Raw genomic sequence first — 22,246 nt, 5'->3', positions numbered from 1 at the left:
CTCTCACTATTCATGCTGAACCTGGATAGTGTTAGTCATTTTGGAAGAGGAAATATTGCATTGATATTGATCATTTAGAACTTTTTTTTCTACCCCTTTGACTTTTCTTTAACATAATCCATGCCTATTACTCTCTCTAAGAATGAACTCAAGTCCTATGCCTACAGAGTTCTTTCTATGATTTCTCTGGTTCTGAGCATCCTATTGTGTCTATGGGAACTTGGATTCTATTGTTTACCCTTGTGCAGAGTCACTTACAGTGTCTGAGGGCGAGATGGCCTTGGCAGCCTAACATCTCTGTTTTTCCATGTAGAGGAGGAGGAAGAGCCTAGGGCCTTGCCCTGCTCACACAGCTGTGAGCCTTGGAGCCAGAAGGCTGACCCTGGACCGCTTCCACCGCCTTCTGTTTTGTTGGGGCTTGATTGTTTCATATGAGTGTGTTTGGTCTCCCTGGCTGAGAGATTTGTTTGTAAGACATGGTCTCCTTGCTTATCTACAAATTGTTTTCCACTTCTTTGTGTAGAGGAGGCACACCGGAAAGCTTGGCACACCCACAAGTGTACCCCAATGGCCCTGTGGTAATTTTCAATTTTTCATATCTATAATATATTTATTTTACCCCAATATTGGTAGAACAGGTTAGTCTTATAAATTGTTCTGATTTTGTACTTTCATAGTTGTTCTGATAATAAACTATAACTACATATAGATGTGTTCATTAGATGATTAGGTAAACTTTCATTTTCTGATTCCTTGGAATTCTGTGTTTAGGAGGTGAATAGTAAGATATGGATCTTACTACCTATCCAGCTTGGCCACGTTTCTTTACTGATGTCACTCACTCTTCCATTCACCAAAGCCACCTGCACTAGATCCTCTAAGGTTAGGGTCCGTGCATCTGAATGTGGCTAGAGTTCTCTGCATGGTTCTGCCTTATTGGCAAAACCAAGAAGCATGGCTGAGAATAATCCACCACACAGAGGAAAGAACAAGAATAGTTTGGTCCAAGTGATATCTTATGCTAGGGGAATCACTTGGTATTGGGGGGGGGGTCTCCATCCTGGCCCAGGTGTAACTGATTTGCAACTACAAATCTTCATATATCCAGAATGCAGTGGATTGAATCCTTGGCTTTCCCATGCACATGTGACACTGCAGGGCTATGTTGATAACGATCATCTGTTATTAAACATGGTACCATGCCTCCATTGATAATCATCTAATATCTAATTTCTAACTCCTCTGAAGAAGGACGCCGCTAGTTGAAACTTTTGCCCAGGTTGATTTTGTTTAGGTGTTGTCCTTCAAGGTTGTTCATCAGTGAAATCCCTCTTTCTCCCGTCCTTCCATTTCCTCAGTGATGTGTGTAAATACCCTCTATCTATGGGGCTAATATCTCATATTCCTTTAAGATGAGGAAACGTAAAACAACACAAATAAAATGGCGTCCAGGCCACAGAAGTGGCCACAGAAGCTTAATTTATACTAGTAAAGAATTAGCCTAAGACAATTTAAGTTTGTACTGGGAGCCTTTACTGAGCCTTGCCTTAGGCTGGGTGCAGTAGATCACCACAGGACAAATTAGAGATCAGCTTTCAAGCCATTTAGTCTTCAAAAGAGGCAAAGTTGGACATCCTAGTGATTGTGATGTCATAGGAACCACACATAACTTATTTCCCTTTGAATATAATGAGACATGGAGCGGTAGTTTTTTTCTTCTCCTCTCTTGACTTCAGGATACTAGGGATCATCTAATTCTAGAGTTTGCAGATAAGAAAACTCATTTAAAAAAGCATAATAAACTGTCTCTTAATAAGAATTTGGGGTAGAAGGAACTCCATTTCCCCCCAGGAGTAGGTTACATCATCATAAATCCATGTGTATATGGAGTACGTGTCATTGCCATTTATTCTGTGAGGAGTTGAGAGGGTCTGTGCTTAGCACTCGAATATTGGACATGATTCAAATATGCGTCAAGTGTGTCTAGAGGGTTTATTCATACCTATTTTCTTTGAGTCAGCAATGCTTCATAATGCCTCGGTTTCATGAATTAATTTTAATGGAATTAAACTTGAACAGCTCAAAATTATATAATTAATTTCATTCAGCTTCAATTAAAGTTACTAATTGAATCAAGCCTACTAGCATGACACCTGGCGGCAGTCAGCTTCCAAACCGTGTGAGCGTGTAGGGCTGCTGATAAGCCAGTTCGTGTGTACTCGCGAGGTCGCAGAAAGTCTTTTTCGCTGATAATCTCTGAAAGGCTTGAGTTGACTATAGCAGTAAAGAATTCTGGAATTGTTTAAGAAAGTTAAGATTTTAATTGAAACTAACACATCTCTTGAAGATTACATTCTTCCCTCTGATAATGCTGAATAAATGTTACATAAATCTAGAACATATTGGTTTAGTATGCTTTAATTTATATTTCACTGATGTTTGAATATGGTTTTGTAGTCTAAAAATGCCTGAAAAGTCCCGCTCCCCCGCCCCCATACACACATGCTTTTTGTAGCAATCTTAGCGTCTGGGTTTCATCCTGAGTTTACACTCAACTATTTCTCATGTGTTGAAATGTGCTTTGTGACAGAATTGTTAATTTGTTGTGAAATCTCAGTGATACATCAAAATTTTTTTTGCATGTGCAGAAATTTCTTCTCTCTTCTACTGGAAATGTTAACAAGATTGACTAGCAACTGCTGTCTGAGTTTCCTTCATTTCTTTGCCTCTATGGCTTGGTATCATGGAGTTTCTCTACTCCTCCCTAATGGTACAGACTCTATTCTCTCTGCAGAGAAGCTCAGTAATTAGACATGCTTTAGCAGTGGAATTTAGGGTGATGACTAGTATGTGTCTAGCATGGTGCCAGGGATTGACCTTACTGGGGCAGCAAGAGAGGGAAGAAAAGACAAAACTCATGGACACATATCCAGTTGAGATCAGGTATATCGGGCTCTTTGATGGAGGAGCCACGGTGTGCTGGAAGCTCCTGTTTATGTTATACTGTCGAACATGAAGGCAGCATTTACCGTGTAGAGCTGACTGATGGAGGTGTTTACGGATGCTGTTGAATCAGAGAGGCAGATTTAGCTAATATCACTAGAAGTAGTCTCTACAGGATAGCTCTTTTTCAGGTTGTAAAGGAGGAGGGCATGGCATATATTTTCTGCACACACCATGAATAGTCACTCTTGGACTAGAAGAAGGTTTTGCAGTCTATCTGAGCCTTACATGGTGTGAAATTTACCAATTCTCCATGGGTCTAAGGCTTTGGTCTTTGGCTTGGCTTACTCAAGACTTGACCCACTCCCTGCAGATTAGCTAGCCAGACCTTTGTTTCTGGTTTGCACAATCAGATACTCAGTTTTTAACTCATCTCCCAGACCACGAACTGCATGAAGGCTAGGTAATGTGTTATATTTCAAGATAAGGACATCACCCAGTGAAATGAATAAATGTTTATACATACCATATGTCTTTAAAAACACAATGTATACATTATTCTCCCATTCTTCATATAGTTTACCATCAAATCTTGATGAAAAGTTTCGTCATTTTAACCCCATTCATCCACTTATCTGTGCAAACTTTACTTCATTTCTCACATCTGCCGTGGTTTCTGATATGCCATTCTGTTAAACTCTCCTCGGTGTCTATTTGAACTTGGCTGACTTTCCACTTCAGTGAATGTATTAGTTCCTTTTTTATTGCTATGATAAAAGATGTCAATGAAACCATCTTAAGGGAGACAATGTTTACTGTGGAGGAATGCATGGCATGGAAGACATATCAGGAGGAAGAGAAGGCACTGTTGCAGGAGCAGGAAGTTGCCAGGTCCCATTTCTTTGCCACTTAGGGAGCCCAGAGTGAATGAAAGGTGGAGCATGCTATGAAACTTCAAGGCTACCCAAAGTGACCCATTTTCTTCCATCAAGGCTTGACCTCGTGACATTTCTACAGCCTTTTCAAATAGCTCCATCATCCAGGTCTTCACATGTGTGATCGTATGTGGGTAGTCTCAGTCTCTTTCCCTGAGGAGTCTGTCTGTCCTTTCCTCTTCTTCCTCTCTCTCTCTCTCTCTCTCTCTCTCCAGTGAATATATGAAGGATATATAGGAAAAGTGAATCTCCTGAGGGTAAGCTCCTTGTCTTTTATATGAAGTAGAAATTATTCATCTTGGCCCCTCAGTCAATTAGGATTGAGGTTGTTTATTACTCTCCTTAATACATAGCCTTAGTCATTTCACAGAGCCTCCGTGGCTTCTTTGATTTGTTCCCCCTTGCTTTTGAATTAAGTCCAGATTTCCTCCGTTGACATTCAGATATCCACATTCAATCTTCATCAGAACTTCACAGCCTCACCTCCTGTCCCTCTGAAAGAGCTTCCTAGCCTGGAGCTGGGACCTTTGCCCAAGTGTCTGCTTTTGGAGTTTTCCCATGCTGTTCTTCCGCCTTTCTCCCATGTGACTTTTTGAAGTTCTTCTAATCTTTTAGAAACCATCCAACACGCTCCCTTCTCTATAGTGTCTTTCTTGATCTCTGAATCCTGATGAGATTTTTTTTCCTGCTCTTTTGAACTCCTTTAGTGCTCTGGACCTTTCATAGCATGCATTTTACCTTGTGTTATAGGTTGTGTGTTGTTTGACTTATGCTCCCAACAAGACATTCCCTTTCCTTACATGTTGTCTTTCCACCCGAGAACTCATAATCCTACATACCCACCTCTCATCCTAAACACTTGCCTCTCCGAGGAGGCATTGCACACTCTTTGACTTTTTCCTTCCGTTTCTACAGAGAGACCTCTGTACCTGTTTCCTATATCCTCACTGCCCAGTTACTTCTCATTCAACTGTGCGCTGGCTTTCATCTGTATCAATCATCTGTAGTCTCTTCTCCTTTGATGCTTTTTCTGTCTCACCTGCCTCCTACCTGTGTGGACTCACTCCTGCTCATCCTTGATGTAACCTTTCTACATTCCTCTTGATGACAGATCACTTGCTGCCCTAAAACTTATTTACTGCCATCTTGATAGGTTTTATTTTCTTGGGAGCATGTTTCCTTAATGATGAAAAGATGTAGGTACCCAACAAATGTTAATGGGCCAAAAATATATGCAATAGTTGGTAATGGTATACTTAGATATCCTTAACCTATGGCCAACAACTTGGAAGTAGTAGAAAGACTTAAGCCACGTGTGGTGCTGCACACCCATGATTCCAGCACTTGGGAGGTACTGGTAGGGAAATCTGGAGTTCAAGGTCATCACTAGCTACATAGATTCCAGGTCTATGCTTTATTAGATACTGTTTCAGAAAAATCCTCAAATAAACAAACCCTGAAGTACAGAAAGACAGGTAGCATTCATCAAATGATAATTGACTTTTAATGTTTTTCAGAAGAGTGTAATGAAGACACTACCGAGAAAGAAAAAAGACAAACTAACAGTAGCCACACTAGGTATGGGCTGATTCGGGACCAGTCCATTTGGAGAAATCCTTCAGATGGCGAACTCGTCAGAAGTAAGTATTTCTTAAGAGAGAATTGGAGCGATGACTATGAGAGTGTACCCTCAGTTCCCTTCCCAAGTAACATTGCTATACATCACTACATCTGACAGTGTTTCTATTGGCGCTGACATTAGAGCTAATGCTAGGATGTAAATAGACTTCTTTAGACTGGCATATCTGACCTGTAAAGATTATATTCTACTGTGGGATTTACTCAGATAGCTCTTTCTTGAGTGAGGACCCATTGGAAATCAGCCGTCCTTAAGTACACCATATCAGATCTAAGGGATAAAGTGCTCTTGTCATTGCTGTTCTCTTGTCATTTGATACCTAACTGTGTTTTATGTTGCTCATTGTATCTTTTGGATGCTTCTCTTGCCACTGAGGTGGCTCTGTAGAGACTTCATAAAGCATTGCCGTATTTATTTCACTCTGAGAATTTTAGAAAATGGGGTATCTTTTGGGTGATGTTGAAAATGTGAATTCAGTATGAGGTCTAAGACATGGAACTTGATTCTAGAACCTGAGTCCCCCTAGATAGCTCAGATTACATTTGCCATTGAAAATAACTTAGCCAAGGGAAGAGTATAAATGGACTCATTTGAAAAAGCATAGAAGGAAATCTTTTGAATTCTTATTCATGGTTACTGTGTCTCGGTATTAGTATGCTAGAGCGCAGAGAGAATGCATTTCTCAGATTCAATTGTTGTACTACCTGACTTAATTTTACCTCATCATTTCAGACAATTTATAATATAGATTCCCTCTGGTAGTACTTTTTTTTTTTCTTCGAAAGTTTTGATGTTACTTTCTTCTGAAGAATGCTCAGTTCCTGGCCCTCACTGAATACTAGAAAAACACCAACTTGGCAGAAAATTAGCAATATTAATAAAAATATTGTTGAAAGACATTTATAGTTTTCCTTTCTAAAAAAGCTCCCCAAACCTGTTTTCTTTCTCTTAACTTTAGAGTTGAGATACTTTTGTCCTACAGTTGGGAATAGGAAGGAAGGAAATGTAACAAAGAAATTAGTGACAAACAGGATTTATATAGCCTTTTCCGAAGAATCACATAAATAACATTTGAAGAAAACACAGTTATGCCTCAACATATATTAATCCTCTTTTACCAAACTACAAACTCTAAAATTGGGAACAATAAGGTTTGGGGAAATGCTGGCACATTTTGCATATGATTTCCTAGAAACTAGACTTGGCGCTAAGGTTTACTGGAGAGAATTTAAACTCCACTTATTGGGGGCACGTGTAGTTCCCCCGACACCTTCTCTCTTTCTTTTGTAGAAGCCAAATTGTAAGGGTTTGATTTAACTGATTTATTTCTCCACTCTTCTTTCTCAAGTCCACAGTAGAAAACTGTAAATAAGATTTCTTAAGGCAAAACCCCAAAGACATTGTGACATGAGGATTTGGAGGTTTGGATCCACATGTTAGGTGTTTTTTTTTTTTTTTTGCTACTTGGTAAATCTCATCCTAGACACAGAATTCATCTTGTTAAAAGACAGGATTTAAAGTGAATTGTTCTTTCCATTGTCTTTAAATGGACACGGATCAAAAATATTGCAGGAAATAATTTCCTTACTGAAATAATGATGCATTTCGTGCCGTGGAACACTGGAGCATTTGAGAACAAGTGTTTCGGTTGCTACTAATGCTCACAGAACGACTGTAGAGATAGTGAGATCTGTCACCTTCTCTAAGAATGCTGTGGTGACCTTTGGCAGATAAATAGACTCGTGAAAATAATGACCGTAGCCTGTAATACCACTGGAAACCCGAGCTGGCAAGGATTTTTCAAATATTCGTGACTCAGGATGAGGATTAAAAATTCCAAACTCTCTGATTTCTGCTATTTTCCCAGTCATACTTTTGTAGATGAAGGCTATCTTATTGGATGTATAAGAAACACTTGAAGTGGAAGAACTTAGAGCATGCTAAATGTGACTCCATTCCAGCCAGCATCAAGCAGTCTCCTATTGTGATAGCAGCAGCTAGTCCATCGCACTGATTTAGAACTTCATGGAGTTAATCCATCTCCCTGATTTAGTGCTCCATGAAGCGGTCTGCTTTTCCTTCTTGGCTTTCCCCAACAGAGTCCTCAGCCATGTCTCTCTAAGTCAATGTCTGCTTCCCACATTAGGGGAGATGGGTGTTTTCTTGCTTTGCTGTTCAGAGGCTCAGCAGATCTTTTGTAATAACAATAGGCCCTGGAAAGGGAGCTGGTGGCTCCAACTCCACAGGGCTGGAATTGAATATCAGCGGTGAGTCAGTCCTGGCTCCCTCCGGTTCCAGGAGTCTTGTGTGGCTCCCTGAGTGCTGTGGAAGAACGGGACAGCTGGCTTCCACAGAACTGATGTGAGTGTTCCCACTGAGGTGCTAGATGGGCTGGAGGGAGAGCGCGTCAGAAAGAGAAAAGAGAAAGAAGCCGGGTGTGGGAAGAGTTCCAAATGCACAGCCCACTCTTTTTTTCCAGTCTTCCGTGGGGTAGCTCAGCTGCAGGAGTCAAAAGTGCAAAGAGCAACTGTTGAATCTGACTGAGTTTTCTTTGTCTGCTCTTGAGAGTAGTTACGGAGGGCTGATGACGCACTGGCCGGTCTCCACTGCTCAGGCTGCCTGCTGCCTTCTCCATTGGACATTTAGGGGGTAATTTATAATGGACCAATATCTCTGGCCATGAGAAGAGACTTTTGCACTTCTCTTTATTGAGAATAAAACGGCTCTGGAACGTCAAGGGAGGGGTTGCTTTGGAAATTACATTCTAATGATAGGGTGTATTTCCAGGCTTCCTAGATAGGCTCCAAGCAGAGAACTATTTCTTAGTTATTCCATGATCGTTAACCTTGACCTCTGTGGACCACCTGCTTGGAGCTCACACGAGTTGGCTTCGGGGCTGGGTGGATGCTTGAGCTTTTCGCCTTCCGTAGTTACTTCTAGAAGAAACATGGCAGGTGGCAGGTGTGGGACTGTGATTTGAAGGCTTCTATTTCCAATCTGTTGCCCCTGAGTTGCTCACTTATTAGAGAAAATCCTTTCTGGAAGTAATAAATAAAAGAAAAAATCCATATGGAACAGAATATTGTGAATAAATAGGCCACACAGAGTCTGGTGCAGGAATGTGCTGTGTGAATATCTTTCTTACGACATTTAAATAAAAAAGCGCGGCAGTTCTAGCTACTTGCGTTTGTTTAAAAAAGTCTTAAATTAGCAAAGGATTAAAGGCACAATAGCGATTTTTTTCTGAGGAAATTTTATAATTGGAAAGATTCTTTTCTATTTTATGATTTTAAAAAGAGATCCTTAAAATGCCTAAGAAGCCTTCATATTCTGAGAAACTACTTTTGAGTATAATTTAATGTGGGGGGATTTATTTCAAATTGCAGAATTTATATAATTTTTGTGTTTTGCTTTGTTTTGTTTTCCCTGAGAGCACAGGCTGAGATGTCGGTTCTTCCCCTTATAAGAGCATATATGGTGTGCTGTACAATTGAAACTATACTTCTTAATAGTGCTTTGTTTTAGTAATCGCCAGTTTTCTGACTTCATAAAATAGACATTGTAGTGAAATGACACCCAATTTAACATTCATGTTTCTATTTAATCTGTAATACACACAAATCCATAAAAGGTAACGGGCAACATTGCATGTTTTAATTATAATTAAAAAGAAATGATCTTAGGGTGGTTTTTAAGATAGGAGAGGATGTTTATGTGTGTATATGCAGATGCATACGTGTGTGTTCACATATAAATTTGTGCATATGAATTTACATGTGAATGTACATGTATGCACACATGCACCTCTATTGACAGGCAGATAGCATGTGTCGGCAATATTTTGGTTTAATTTAGGTCAAATTCTACTATCCTGGTTATTTCCCATGAAGAGCTTACATTTTTCTTTGTTCCTCTTCTTAAGTGCCTGAGGTCTCTATTGCAGATTTTTCTTGGTCTTTCTGAGCATTCCTGTTACTTAACTTTATCCATGGACCTTGCTTTGCACATAAATGCCTCTAATTCTAAATGTCATTACTTAACTCCAGAAATTTTCCTCAGCTTCTCTTCTAAAATAAATTTCCCATTAAATTAAACTGTTTGGTTCAGCTAATTCTCTCCTTTGTGATTTTATAGAATTCCCATGATCTGAAGCAAAGTTAGAATGCTCTACTTAAATGGTAATCCCCATTCTGTTTAACCCATTTATTCATTTTGAAGAGTTTTTAGCTCTCATAATAGTAAGCACTTAATTGGCAGGAGAATGCCAGCCGCTCTCTAATTCACACTTGCCCGCCGCCCTTTCGGAGGGGGCCTCAGCTCCTTGCTTTCCCACTCACCCTCCTACTTGAAGCCTTCCTCTTGGCATCCTCTGAATCTCCTCTCCATATCAACAGGCTCTGCTGTTAGGAACTCTATTATTTCTTTTCTGAGCCTCTGCCAGCTTAGAGCTGATCACCCTTAATGAACACCATTCCATCACTCCAGGGGATTCTGCCTGTGTGGAAAACACAAGAAAGGCAGGTGCTCAGGCATACTGTCATATACTTAGAACATTTCTTATTTCGATGGGAGAGAGAGAGAGCATGAAGAGGTTTTGATTTAAGAGTTTTCTGCAGCTCTCTTGTTTGAATGCACATTTCAACAACTATTATTTGGCTTCCTTTAGAGTTCGGTTTGTATGAAACTAAAAATTATCCCCCATTAATGTAGCCCCTTGCGAGGACTGGTAGATGTAGCGTATTAAAAAAAAAAAATCAGTCGTCTTATTAATTTCAGGCATTGCCTGACACTTCATGCTCATTCATGTCTCTGAGAAGTACTAGGATCAAGTCGTTCTGACTTTTGAGCTGCTCACTGCCCTTTCTTGCTCTCTCCAGCTGTCAGTAAATTCTTTGTTTTTCACTATGCTGACCAAGTGTTTACACCCACGGGCACAGTTGCTTTTCCTATTGTCCCAGAGGAGAACATTTAATCATCAGTTATTACAAAATCAAGCTGACGGTTTGGTTTCCAGGTGGGGTGTGTGAAATTGTGAGTCATTTTTTGGATGTTCTGTTTTATTTACCTCCTCGGTTAATCGTAACCATGTAGACCCCTATTCTAGAGCAGAGGTGACATTTCCTTACACACTTCACTTTCAGGGTAGATTATTCCATGCTCACCCTGGGTTCTTTCCCTTCACTGGAGAGAAATATTGTTTATCTTTTGTGTTGAACCTCTTAATATTAGATGTGAGAAGGCCGGTAGAAATGAACTAGTAGGAAAAGGGTCCTGATTATGTGGTTGCTACTGGTGTTGAGTAAGTTATCATCAGTGAACTCCTACTTCTTATTTCCCAAATGGGACTGCTAATACCAGGAGGCTCATCGCACCATTTTGAGGATTATACAGGTGACTTTGTGTTCCATTGCAAGAATGGATGGTGAGTTAGTTCATCAGTGTGCATTAGTATTATCTTTGAGTTGAGCTATGCATTTTAAGATATTTTTCTTCTCATTATGGTTCCATTGAGTCAAACGCTTGGAAGCACTAAGATAGATAGACTACATTTTACGAGACCTCTGATGTCATGGCCGCAGGTTTGCTGCGTTCAGTTGATTAAGAGCTTTAATGTGTTATAAAGTAGCAAGATGTTTATAAACCATTATACAGAATATAAAAAAAAATTTGTGTTGCATTTAACAGAAATAGGTGTTTGTATGTATGCCTCTTTATCTTTCCCTAAACCACATTATTTTTCTTTTCCTAGAAAATCTAGGAATTCTCAACCTATGGGTCAAGATCTCTTTTGAGGTTGAACAACCACTTCACCTGTCTCCTGTCATATATTCTGCCTATTATGCATTGGAATTATGATTCATAATAGTATCAAACTACAGTTATGAAGTAGCCATGAGGAAATTGTATGATTGGGGTTGCTACAACATGAGGAACTGTATTAAAGGTTTGCAGTATCAGTAAGGTTGAGAATCACTGCTTTAGATTAATTCCAGGTTTAGAACTCACTGTTGTTTCTGTTAAGACTGTTGGCTGTGTGTTCAAGTTCCTTGAGTTTTGCACAACACAACACATATTGTCATTGTTGCTCTTATGCTGCTATTTTTGTTCTAATTTATTTGTACATGTTTGTCACCATATGCTAGGGTATTTGGCTTTTAATCCACATCATCTATTTTTCTTCCACAGATTTTCAAGTTCTTTCTGGTAGTCCTATAAAGTCTTTTGATCCTTCCTCACCAGCTAGATGGTTGAGTTGGAGTGCAGGTAGGGGATAAGGGCTTACCATTGACCCTAAATTTAGCATTTGTAAATTTTTCAAGCCTCTGAAGAAGAACTGAAGCCTGGGAATTATCATAGAGATCATCTCAAAAATGTTAACCTCTGAAGAAATAAATAGCATTTAATTATCAAGACCACAAGTGCTGTGGTCAAGATAATTTTAGTTCTCCAACCTCAAACTTCCTGCATCTGAAAATTCCGAGAACTTGTACAGAAATTATTTGTTTTTAGACTATTTCTATATGAAAATTTTGGGATTAGGATTGGAACTAAAACTTTGAAAGAGCATACTATGATAGCTGTGTTTACTACTGAGCTACATTGAGGATTAAGTCATGGTCTATGCAGGTGTAGCTTTTGCATGTGAAATTTATGATCTTGTGGCAAAGGCAGTTTCTCCTGAGATGATTGCTTGCTTTAGCAATACCTCAGGGAAAAGTGCAGGGCTGCTGTATGTTTACATAAGGGAAGTCCAAGTCCTGACATGGGAAGGGTATCAGAGAGAGCTTTGCAGAGGAAAGCCCTGAGGAAGCCATGCCTGTGATTCTACCAAAGTGGTTTAGATAACTGAAATGGGTTGTGTGGTTGTATGTGTGTGTGGTGTTACAAGCCTAAAATATAGCACATTTTGGCATCTAGAAGGGGGCTAGTTGAATGGAGTTGGAAGTTTTGCATAAACTGGGACATAAAGTGTGTTCTTCAGAGGTAGAGAGCGATGAGAGGGAAAGACTTCCTTAGATGAAGACTGATGGTGTTGCAGTTTTGACCTGATAAGGTTTATGCTGTTTTAACTTGTACTTCTTTGTGGAAGATGGTGTTTGTAATAATTTGGGAAATAAATAGAAATGGAGAGGACTGAAGTCAGGAACAAACTCATGATAAGACTATTATTATATTAATAAAGGCAAGAAAGGAAGGTGTTTGGTCTAGATTATGTCACAGAGGATTGCAGGATGGAGAAACAGGAAATAGGTTTCTCTCTCTCAAGAGTCTCCGTCTCAGATCTTTCAATAGGCTCTCACTCAAGGCAAGACTAGCTTAGAATTCTCTGTGTAGCCAAGGCTAGCTTCAAACTCATGGGAACCCTCCTGTTTCAGCCTCCCAAGTTCTGAAATTACAGCTGTGAACCATTTGGCATTATTCACAAGGTTCATTATTTTGCAAGGCGAAGTCAGCCAGATGAAACAAGTGCTGGGAACAAGGCCAAGGATTTTAGTTGGAATAACTGTTGTGCAAGGACAATGGGGCAAAGCATTTAAGGACCTGTCATCAGAAGGTTTAAAGTGATGAGCTATGGGTATGGGGGAAAGAAGACACGAAGAGGCTTACAACTAAAAGAACAAAGATTAATATTCCAGAAAGGTTTCTATTATGTCAGAATCAAGATAGAACTAGTTGTAGTTGGATAGGTAATGTGGAAAGGTAAGTTTGGACATAATAATGGAAAATGTGGATTTAAGATGTGTAGGTTGAACCATTTTAGGTGAGATCAGGGTCTAAGTGTGGTCATGGAGATGAACAACTGAAATGGTTCATGTTAAACTCAGAAGGTTAACTTCAGAAAAAGCTTCGAACTGGGTTCTGTGCTCAACTGTCCTGCAGTACACAAACTCAATCGATTATCGATTATATTGCTGTTTCCTGCTGTGTGTTTGTATCTGCTAGTATGTAGATAGGACAGCAGCTTCATATCCCAAACTACAGCCTCTGAAGAGGTGGGATATGATACAGATCATTTGGAGTCTTTATTATTATAGGACACTAAGGAGGTTTTTCCATCCAGTACAGTCAATATATAACACTGGAATGATAAATATATGTGTCATGAAGAGTATTACCTTCATGATATAGATGTTTATAGCTATCTGTATCTGTATATATAACATTGCATATATATCTTTTTATTACAAGGTATATGGCCACTCACTTTGTGTACTGGGGAGTTCAGTGAAATTGTGTGTAGACATATAGATGAAAAGGGTATCCACTTAATATTGTGTGTACCTAGTCTGCATTTCTGATCATCTCCTTAAGTGAATTATTTTATTACATTAAATGTAATTCAGTAGTATTAAAACAAAACAAACAAAAAACCCCAAGTGCTCCCACATAGCAAAAATAAAAGAGTAGGGTTCAGCTTCCTGAGACAATAGAGAGTCCACCCAAACATATATAAGACAAGCTTCAGGTTGTAGGCAGGATAGGAATTTTTTTTTTGTTTTTCAGGATCTGAATACATTGGAATCCACCACAAAATTTGGGGACTGGATGATAAATACAAATAGAGAGGTAGAGGGGGAGAGAGGGAGGGAGGGAGGAAGAGAGAGAGAAAGAGAGGGAGACAGAGACAGAGAAAGAGAGAAATAGATGAGAGACACAAAGACACAGAGATATGAGAGACAAAGAGAGAAAGACAGAAGGCAGAGCAAGATACACGCAAAAGGAGGGAGAGAGAAATCTGTATACCCAAACCACTGTGAATTTTAAGCAAACAGAGACAGAGCATTAAACTCAATGCTGGGCCATTTAAAAAACTGGACACTCTGTATATATCCATACAGTTATAGGTCAGTAAAACTGGGTGTGGATGGAGTGGTAATCATGAAGGAGCAGGGATCTAGTTTTGCTAAGCATGAAACACTATTGTATCCTAATTTTATAATTTACTTCTCTCTGAGTTCTTGCATTTCATGGTCAATGAGGTTTTCTGGGTTTAGGAAAATCTGTTGATCTCTTAGTTAATAACACTGAGTAACAGACAAACATTAGGGAGAAGGAACTATGAGAATCTCTGAGCCGTGAAGCTTCTCCCTCTACAACAGTCACAGCCTATAGGAGTGTGAGACTTGCTTTTAGCTCAGTCCATGGCTCAGAACAGAGGGTGAGGGTGTACACAATGAGAGAGGTTGTGGAAACCCCTTTTAACCCCTTTCAGAAGCTCTGTTCCTTCTCACCACAGCAGAGGGAAGAATCAATGCTATAACTTGTCCTGTTTCTTTCAACTAGTCTTCGGGAGTCAGTAGCAAATCGGTGCTACACAGTTCTCTACTAAAAGCAGAACTCTACCCAAGTTTCTTGAGTTCAGCAGCAAGATACACAAAAATCAGGGGAAATCACTCTAAAGCTCTCAAATGGTACCATTAGAGGGTGAAAATTACATTAAGTGAAACATAGACGGGAGTTGGATACAGAATGTGTTCTGCCTTGGAACATTATTTAATTAAATACATTTGCCATGGCTCTTGAGAACTTGGCCTGGAAAATTTAAGAAATAGAGATTCCCACCATCTCAAATTGTCATGAATAATTGATTCATGCCAGTGTAACCAGAAAAAGGCTCTTCTGCTCATCTCCAATGCTGCCTGCCATTACTTGTCCCCTGTCCCACTCTGCAGATTGTCCTGTCACTCTTCCATTGACATTACAAAGCTGCTGTCCTAGCCACAGAGAGTGACAAGAGCAACAACACATCCCATTTCTTTTACGGAGTTAAAATAATTTTATATACAGTAACTTACTATTGGAAACAAAACCCATTTTTTTATATATTCAAATTTTTAATACTTGAGTTAAGGTGGCTGATGTTTGTGTTGACAATTTCTTTTAAAGATTGATAACGTACTTATATCTACACAACTGACATTCTAAATAACTTTAAATAACTTGGTTAATTTTTAAAGTACTTAAATTTCTAGGCTCACGACCCAATGAAATAAAACACGTATCGCTATTAAAGTATCTTTTAAAAAGATAACTTGAATAGTACTGACTTTTTTTTCTAAGTTCCAAATTTGTTTAAAATTACTAAAGGCTTATTGAATAAAATCTTATTTTTTGAATGTTTTAAATGTGATATTGGTTGTGCATCTCAGCCCTGAATTCTTAATGTTAGAGATTTCTGGATGACAATGGGAAAGAGAGAGCTGATGCTTAGTGAATCAAAGAGGGTGTTATATGACTGTGACTCTTCACCCAGCATGCGTACCTCTGGGTTAACCTGTAGGTGACATCTGAACTCTGACTAGCATCTTGACTTCTGAGTCATGACTCCACAGTGTTTGGTTGACCCAGGACTTCTTTTAACGTCATCGATTGACATAGATCTTCCCTTTGAAGTGCCGACTTCATTTCTGCTATTTCACAAATAGGGAAATACATTCGTCTTTATTAGCACCAACCTCTGTTCCACCTAAGATTTTCAAATCTGAAACTCACTTGATTGTTTTCCCACGACTTTGTCTTAGAAGTAAATAAAGCTTCCAGGGCTATAGATGATAGAAGAAGAAAATTATAATATAGGTACCATTCAAGGTCTTCTGTGCTTTGTGGATACATTCTAGGAGACAATTCTTCCTTATCCTTTCTGTAGTATTTGATGGAACGACTCTTGGCCAACATTTCCTCCCTCTGCCTCGAGTTCTACTGTTTGCCTCTGTACTGAGCCTGGCTTTCTCTCAGGTGCCTGTGAACGCGGCTTTACATGCCATTCCTTCTAAGGTTGTCTCAACATTGACGTCTTCCTAGATATCCACACCCTGCTTCATTCAATGCTCTTTCCTTTTTAGCCAGTGCCATCTTTTGTGACTTTGGTCAAGTCTATGCCTACAGCCACTTGGCTCTAAGTCATGGAGATTAGCCCAATTCCAGGACCCCAGGAAACTTTCAGGGACTGATCCTGGGTGATTGAATCTGGGACCAACATCAGGCCTGCTTTTGATCTCACCACTTCACCGTTCGTGAATCTGTTCCAGGTTCTTCCTTCTCCATCCTACAGGGCTGGTCTTCCTTTGTGCTCCTTTTATCTGTTCAGCCAACAGCAAGGCTCTCATCAAGACAGGTCTTGTCAGGTTTCCTCAGGATAAAATTACTGATTTTGAGGTTGCAGTCCACTTGTGTGTGAGCTGTTCATCCACTGCTGGGCTGAGGTCTCCTAAAGGCAAAGTTGGCATCTCAATGAATTTTGTGGTGCCGTTTGTACACATCTATTCTATGTTCATTGTTGGATAAAGGAAAGGCCTTTTCTTGTATCAGAGGGCAGGGATTTTGTGATGTTTTGGGTCCTCTAGAGCTTATTTATTTGCTCTAATATGTAAATATTTCAAGCCCAAATTCTAGACCCCTGCCTTAGATGAAAGTCTCTGTTGCTTCATCATCAACTGTGAGTCCGTAGCCTTCCTTACTGTTGAGCTGTGGGAAAATGTTGGAATAATTGCAATATCCTATATGCCTTCCGTATTTCATCTTTATTGTAATACATTCAAGACAATTTCTAGGTTTAATATAAACTTGACATCTTAGAAAAGAAACTGCTTTGGTTTTCATAACTTTGAGCTTGGTCTCATTCCAAGAAAGAGATAAGCTCTTTGGCATATGCCATTCTTTTTTTTTAAAGCACCATTTCTTCTTCTAAAAGACTGACATGGAAGATGCGGGTGGGGCAGGGACAAGATGCTGTGGGAAGTAATGGCTCCCACTCTTCATGTTAGCTTAAGAAACAGTTTTCCAGGTCCCGCCCAAACCAATTAACTTGGAATCTTGTGGGAGTGGAACTTACCCATCCTTGAGTTCCCTGGATAATTTCAGCCTGCAGAGAAACCAGTAAAATTTGCACTTGAACGTACTGCCCCAGAACAGATGTGTTTGTAGAATAATTTGAGCATTAGTTATCAGCTAAACATTTGCCTTAAAGGAAAGAAAAAAAAAAAAGCAGTTTCTTATGATTAATAGAATCACGAAAACCCCATCTGTGTGACTGGTAGAGCAGGTACCAGCGTCTTCTTTTTTTAATCCCATAGTCCTTTGGGGAAATTGTTTTCTCAAACATTGTTCAGATGTGTTTCTAACTTTTCGTTTCACTATGCATGGCTTGTCAGTCTCATTATATGAAAACAGAACTATTTAATTTGCACATGAAGCCTTGTTAAATGGCAGAATGAAAGACTTCAGAGTCCTTCAGATGTAATCTTAAGGAATTATTTGATTGCCTTAGTATTCTTGATACCTTAAATAAAAATCAAAGTTTATCGTATATATGAGTGAAATTCTAAAGATGAAAACCATTTTATCTTATTTTATGAAGAATTACACACACCTGCCTCTTTCGTCCTCCTTTGATAACCGTTGTCTTGAATTGGAGTAAGCTTTCTCTTTCAGTTAAAAACGCCCAGAATAAGCAGTTTCTAATCAAGTGTTTGTAGATAAATTGGAAAGAATATCTTAACTATTACATCTAGAGCTTGTTCTTGGAGGAAAGTGAGGCCTTCTATAATAGAGATACGGTTTACCTAAGAGCCATATTAATAAGAGAAAAAAAATCAGCTTTTTGAATAATATATGAATCCATATGGTATCAGTGGTATCAAGGCATTTGGGACAATACATAATTAGTTTCAATTCCCTTTGAGAGGAAGATGTGGATGTTAAAATAAATTGCTGATGAAGCATATACTTTGGAGAACAGTGTATTTCAAAACTTTGTGCAATATCAGCTATTTCTTTCAATGGTATGGAAATACAGAGGAAGTCTGAGAAGATTTATTAGGTGTGATTTTAAACCATTCTTATGATATAAAGGTTCATAGATTGCTTATTTAAGACAGAAAGTAAAACAAGGATGATAGCTAATGCTTAGAGCCTCTGCGAGAACACAGCTTCTATACACAGTCTGGTGCCATTGTTTGTAGTTAGTGAACTAATAATGATCACATGTTTGTATGTGAGCTGTGGTATGACAATAGTTAACACTGTGTAGGACCCGGCTATTTAAATTATGATGAGTGAGTTGTTTTTTTTTTCCTTTTTTGCTAATGAGCAACACAGAAAAGTCAGTATTCACAGGATAAGAAAATGTGGAATCATGAAATAAACAACAGGCGAGAAAGAAGAATAGAGTCTGTAATATGTAGGTGAAAGGGAAGGAAGGGCCTCTCTGCAAGGAACTGATTTGTTGCACGGACTGGACTGCATATACTAAACTAGAATTTGCTTGTCTGGTAGGAGTTCCAGTCATACTCATGTGGAAGAAGTGTCTGTGAACATTTCACTTTCGTCATGGAAGCAAATAAGGGAGCCGTATGCATAATACAGAGGACTAAATGTGTGTATAACTTTCTGATTGGTCCCCCCTTTAAAAGACGCTCATGTTGGCTGCAACTTTTGTTATATGCATTCAAAGCAGCATCCTTACTAACTCACGGAAACCTAAAATGACTCAAAGGCATCTTAGGATAAAATAATGCATGGTATATGCATGGCATAGTCATGGCATAGTCAGGGCGTAGTCATAATATATAATAAATACCACCCAGCAAAAGAGTAATACATAGCACAGTATCACAGACACTCCTATTTCTGCATTCTCTATAGAAGTAAAAGTCTACAAAAAAAGAACTATATACTTCTTTTAGTTTTTTTCAGACAGGGTCTCAGTGTGTAGCCCTAAGTGGCCTCGAATTTTCTATTTAGATTAGGCCGGCCTGGATCTCATAGAGATCAGACTGTCTCTGTCTCATAAGTGGTGGGATTAAAGGTCTGTGTCACCACATTAAGCCTTAGTGCTCTGAGTTTTTGAATGCGTACCCTGAAGGTGGGGTGCATGATCATCATGATATTAAATAACACAACCTTTCTTCTTGAACAATGGAGCTCATGACATGGCTCTCCCCCTCACCCTTTGATTCTCATTTTTCTCCGCTGTGTTTGTTTGGATAAACCTTGAGTTCATTACACTGATAGGAAACGGGGGCTTAGTATAACTCTACTTGGGAAGAAGCCTTTAGTTTAACCTGTTTTCCTCATGCTATCCACTGAGTTAAGGTGACAGCATTTGAGTGCTACCGTTCCCAGAGTATGTATTTAATGTGCAAAGCCCATGTGGGAGTGCTCATTTTCTGCAGTTACTTTTTCTTTTAACTAAAAACAAAGGCTAACCACATCACATTTTGAGCCTAAATATCCAAGCTCTCAGAGTCAGGATCTAGAGCAGCTTTGGACTGAGAGGAAACAATTACAGCCTGGTCAGTAATAATGACAGATTTTAGTGTCCATTTTAGTGTGTGAAACACTAAATTACAGTGAATTGAAAAATGGGCAGTTTGTAGTTTTCAAATAGCGTGTCTCGGGGTTGGGGACATCCTTTATGGATGGCTTTCGTCTTCTTCTCCCTCTTAACTGATGCTATCGTTTTTTGTTTCTCTGCATCCGAGTAAGAAGAGTGACAATATGTGTGGGTGGGCAGTCTCTTTGGATGATCAGCTTGTTCTCATATGTGTGTGCAAACTAAACATACCTCCGTGATGGGCGGATGGCACAGCACGTTCAAACACAGCCCTGTGACTGTTGTGTGCTACAGTGATGGTTTCGCACCCACAGGCCCTACTTTTATAAATCTTTCCAAAGAGCCATTTCAGCTCAGATAATTTCATTGTGCACCTGATGGGTGTGCTGGAAGCACCTGGTCTAAGGTTAAGGCATGAAAACCTTGAAAGAACTGGAGAAGCCACTATTGACAAACGAAGGCAGCGTGGCATTTACATAAAAAGAGAAAAATACACGTGCCATCAATTAGCTTGAAAATGAAGTAATGGCCCAAATTTAACTTGCTAGTAGCGAGCTCTATTATTGACAAGAGCAGGACTCTGCAAGGGTGTGGGCAGCACAAAACACCAAGATTCAGAGAAAGATTTTTGTGTACCTAGGAAAGCTGAGGCCTAGGGAGGGCGAGGGTCCTGTGGTTAAGTTTAAAGAAAACGTACTTGTTATGGGACGTTGGGCAAGTCACTCTTTCTTTAAGCTGTAAGTTGGCCGACTTTGATCTACACTCAGAGGTAAACCCTCTCATTATTCCGTTGGTGATTGGTTAAGCAAGAAGATCTAAGTACACTCTTCACTGGCCAAGTCCTCAATGACAGGGCAGAGGAAGAAGTGTGGGTACACCGTAGGCTCTGCTGCTCTGGAAATACTGCCTTTTCAGGCCCAAGTACAGATTTAAAGTGGAACCAAGGGAGAAAAGCAGAGTGTGACTCCACACCTCACTCATCACTCAGCCTTTTGGGAGAAACAAGCAGAAGATCTAATGTGGCTTCTATTATGTGATCGTAAAATACTTATCAAATTGTATCTGAGCACATTGTGTGCAACGGGTGAGGCAGGAAGCCATTGCAGTGAGCAGAGTGTAATTAAAGTTAACTTTGGGTTTTAATTCATGGCGTACCTTAATCAGATGAGAAAGGGGGGCAGGCAGTACAGTACAATCCCCGATGTATTGCCACCCATATTTAATGTGGGTTAACATTTTGTCATATCACATGAGCTTAAGAAGATGCGTATGGTGGCACATGCCTTTAATTTTAGCACTTGGGAGATGAAGCCAAGCAGATCTCTGAGTTGCAAGGCCAGCTTGCTCTGTTTATCTGAGTAGCCAGGCCAGGTAGGGCCACATAGTGACACAGAATACAGTTATACTGGTTTCCTCCTTAAGCATTTCTTCACATGAACCAGATGCTATGAATCAGACATAGGAAATGTTTATTTTCATATTCCTCTTTGTTCAGTGGTTTTTCTGATTGGAAGAACAATGACCAAAGGAGGCAGAGATAGACTCTTACCTCCTGCTGGTTGCTCTTGTCATTGCAGCGGCCTTGAGAGTGAGGAACATGGCACTTGCTCAGTTGACATTTGTTGGCCTGAGTGTGTAGAAAAGGCTCGACCGCTGCCATTACTCGTGCAGCCTGGTGTTGCTCCCAAACGCCTTTGTTTCCAGCAAAGGTGTTACACTCGCGCCCTATTGTTCTTCTTTCTCTAGGAAAAGCTAAATAATGTCATTGATAGAAATCATTTATTTTTAGGTTTATTTATTTTATTATGTGTAATGAGTGTTTTTACTTGCATTTATGTGAGTGTGTACTACATCCGTGCCTGTGTCCCAGGAGGTCAGAAGAGAGCATTGGGTCCCCTGGGACTAGAGTTATAGAGATTGGGAGCTGCCGTGTGTGTGCTGGGAAGAGAACTCTGGTTCATGGCAAAAGCAGTAGCTGTTTTAACTGCCAAGTCAGCTCTCCAACACATATATCAGATATACATATACAGTACAATATACATGTACATGGATATTCAGACGACTTAATTTTCAAAATTACAAGTCCCTAGAGAAATGAGTCTTTACACCGTCTATTCTACTTTACTAGATTTCTAGATATCAAGGCATGTGCCTATTATGCACCTACCTGTTGTCAGTGGTCATCTGAACTATGCTTTTGGAATACTATGGGTCAGCGAGATGCCATAGGAATTGGTGTGCATAACCTGTGTTTCTCGGTTGACAGAGCGAGGCTAAATGAAATAGACAAGGAATCACCCAAGGATGCATAAAAAAGCGGTTGTATGAATTCTTGATAATGAGCTTTGTTTATAGATGAGAATATGTGCTAACCACTTGTAATTTGTAACCCAC

The 22,246-nt window shown here is 39.6% G+C and overlaps 1 protein-coding gene across 2 annotated transcripts in view; it reads left to right on the top strand.

The window, feature by feature from the left end:
• The window catches only part of Mdfic (MyoD family inhibitor domain containing), a 78,563-nt gene that overhangs the window by 13,719 nt on the left and 42,598 nt on the right, over nucleotides 1–22,246 (top strand). Inside the window, exon 2 of one of the 2 annotated variants that reach the window (XM_032906927.1) lies at nucleotides 5,399–5,518. In XM_032906927.1, coding sequence (XP_032762818.1) covers nucleotides 5,399–5,518 — 120 coding nt within the window. Of the gene's footprint in view, nucleotides 1–5,395; nucleotides 5,519–22,246 lie in introns of both variants that reach the window. The other variant, XM_032906926.1, reaches the window with a different exon arrangement.

Source organism: Rattus rattus, chromosome 6, assembly GCF_011064425.1.
Source record: "Rattus rattus isolate New Zealand chromosome 6, Rrattus_CSIRO_v1, whole genome shotgun sequence".
NCBI classification, from domain to species: Eukaryota; Metazoa; Chordata; class Mammalia; order Rodentia; family Muridae; genus Rattus; species Rattus rattus.
Note: the sequence above shows the minus strand (reverse complement) of the source record. Positions and strands in the feature narration are given on the sequence as shown.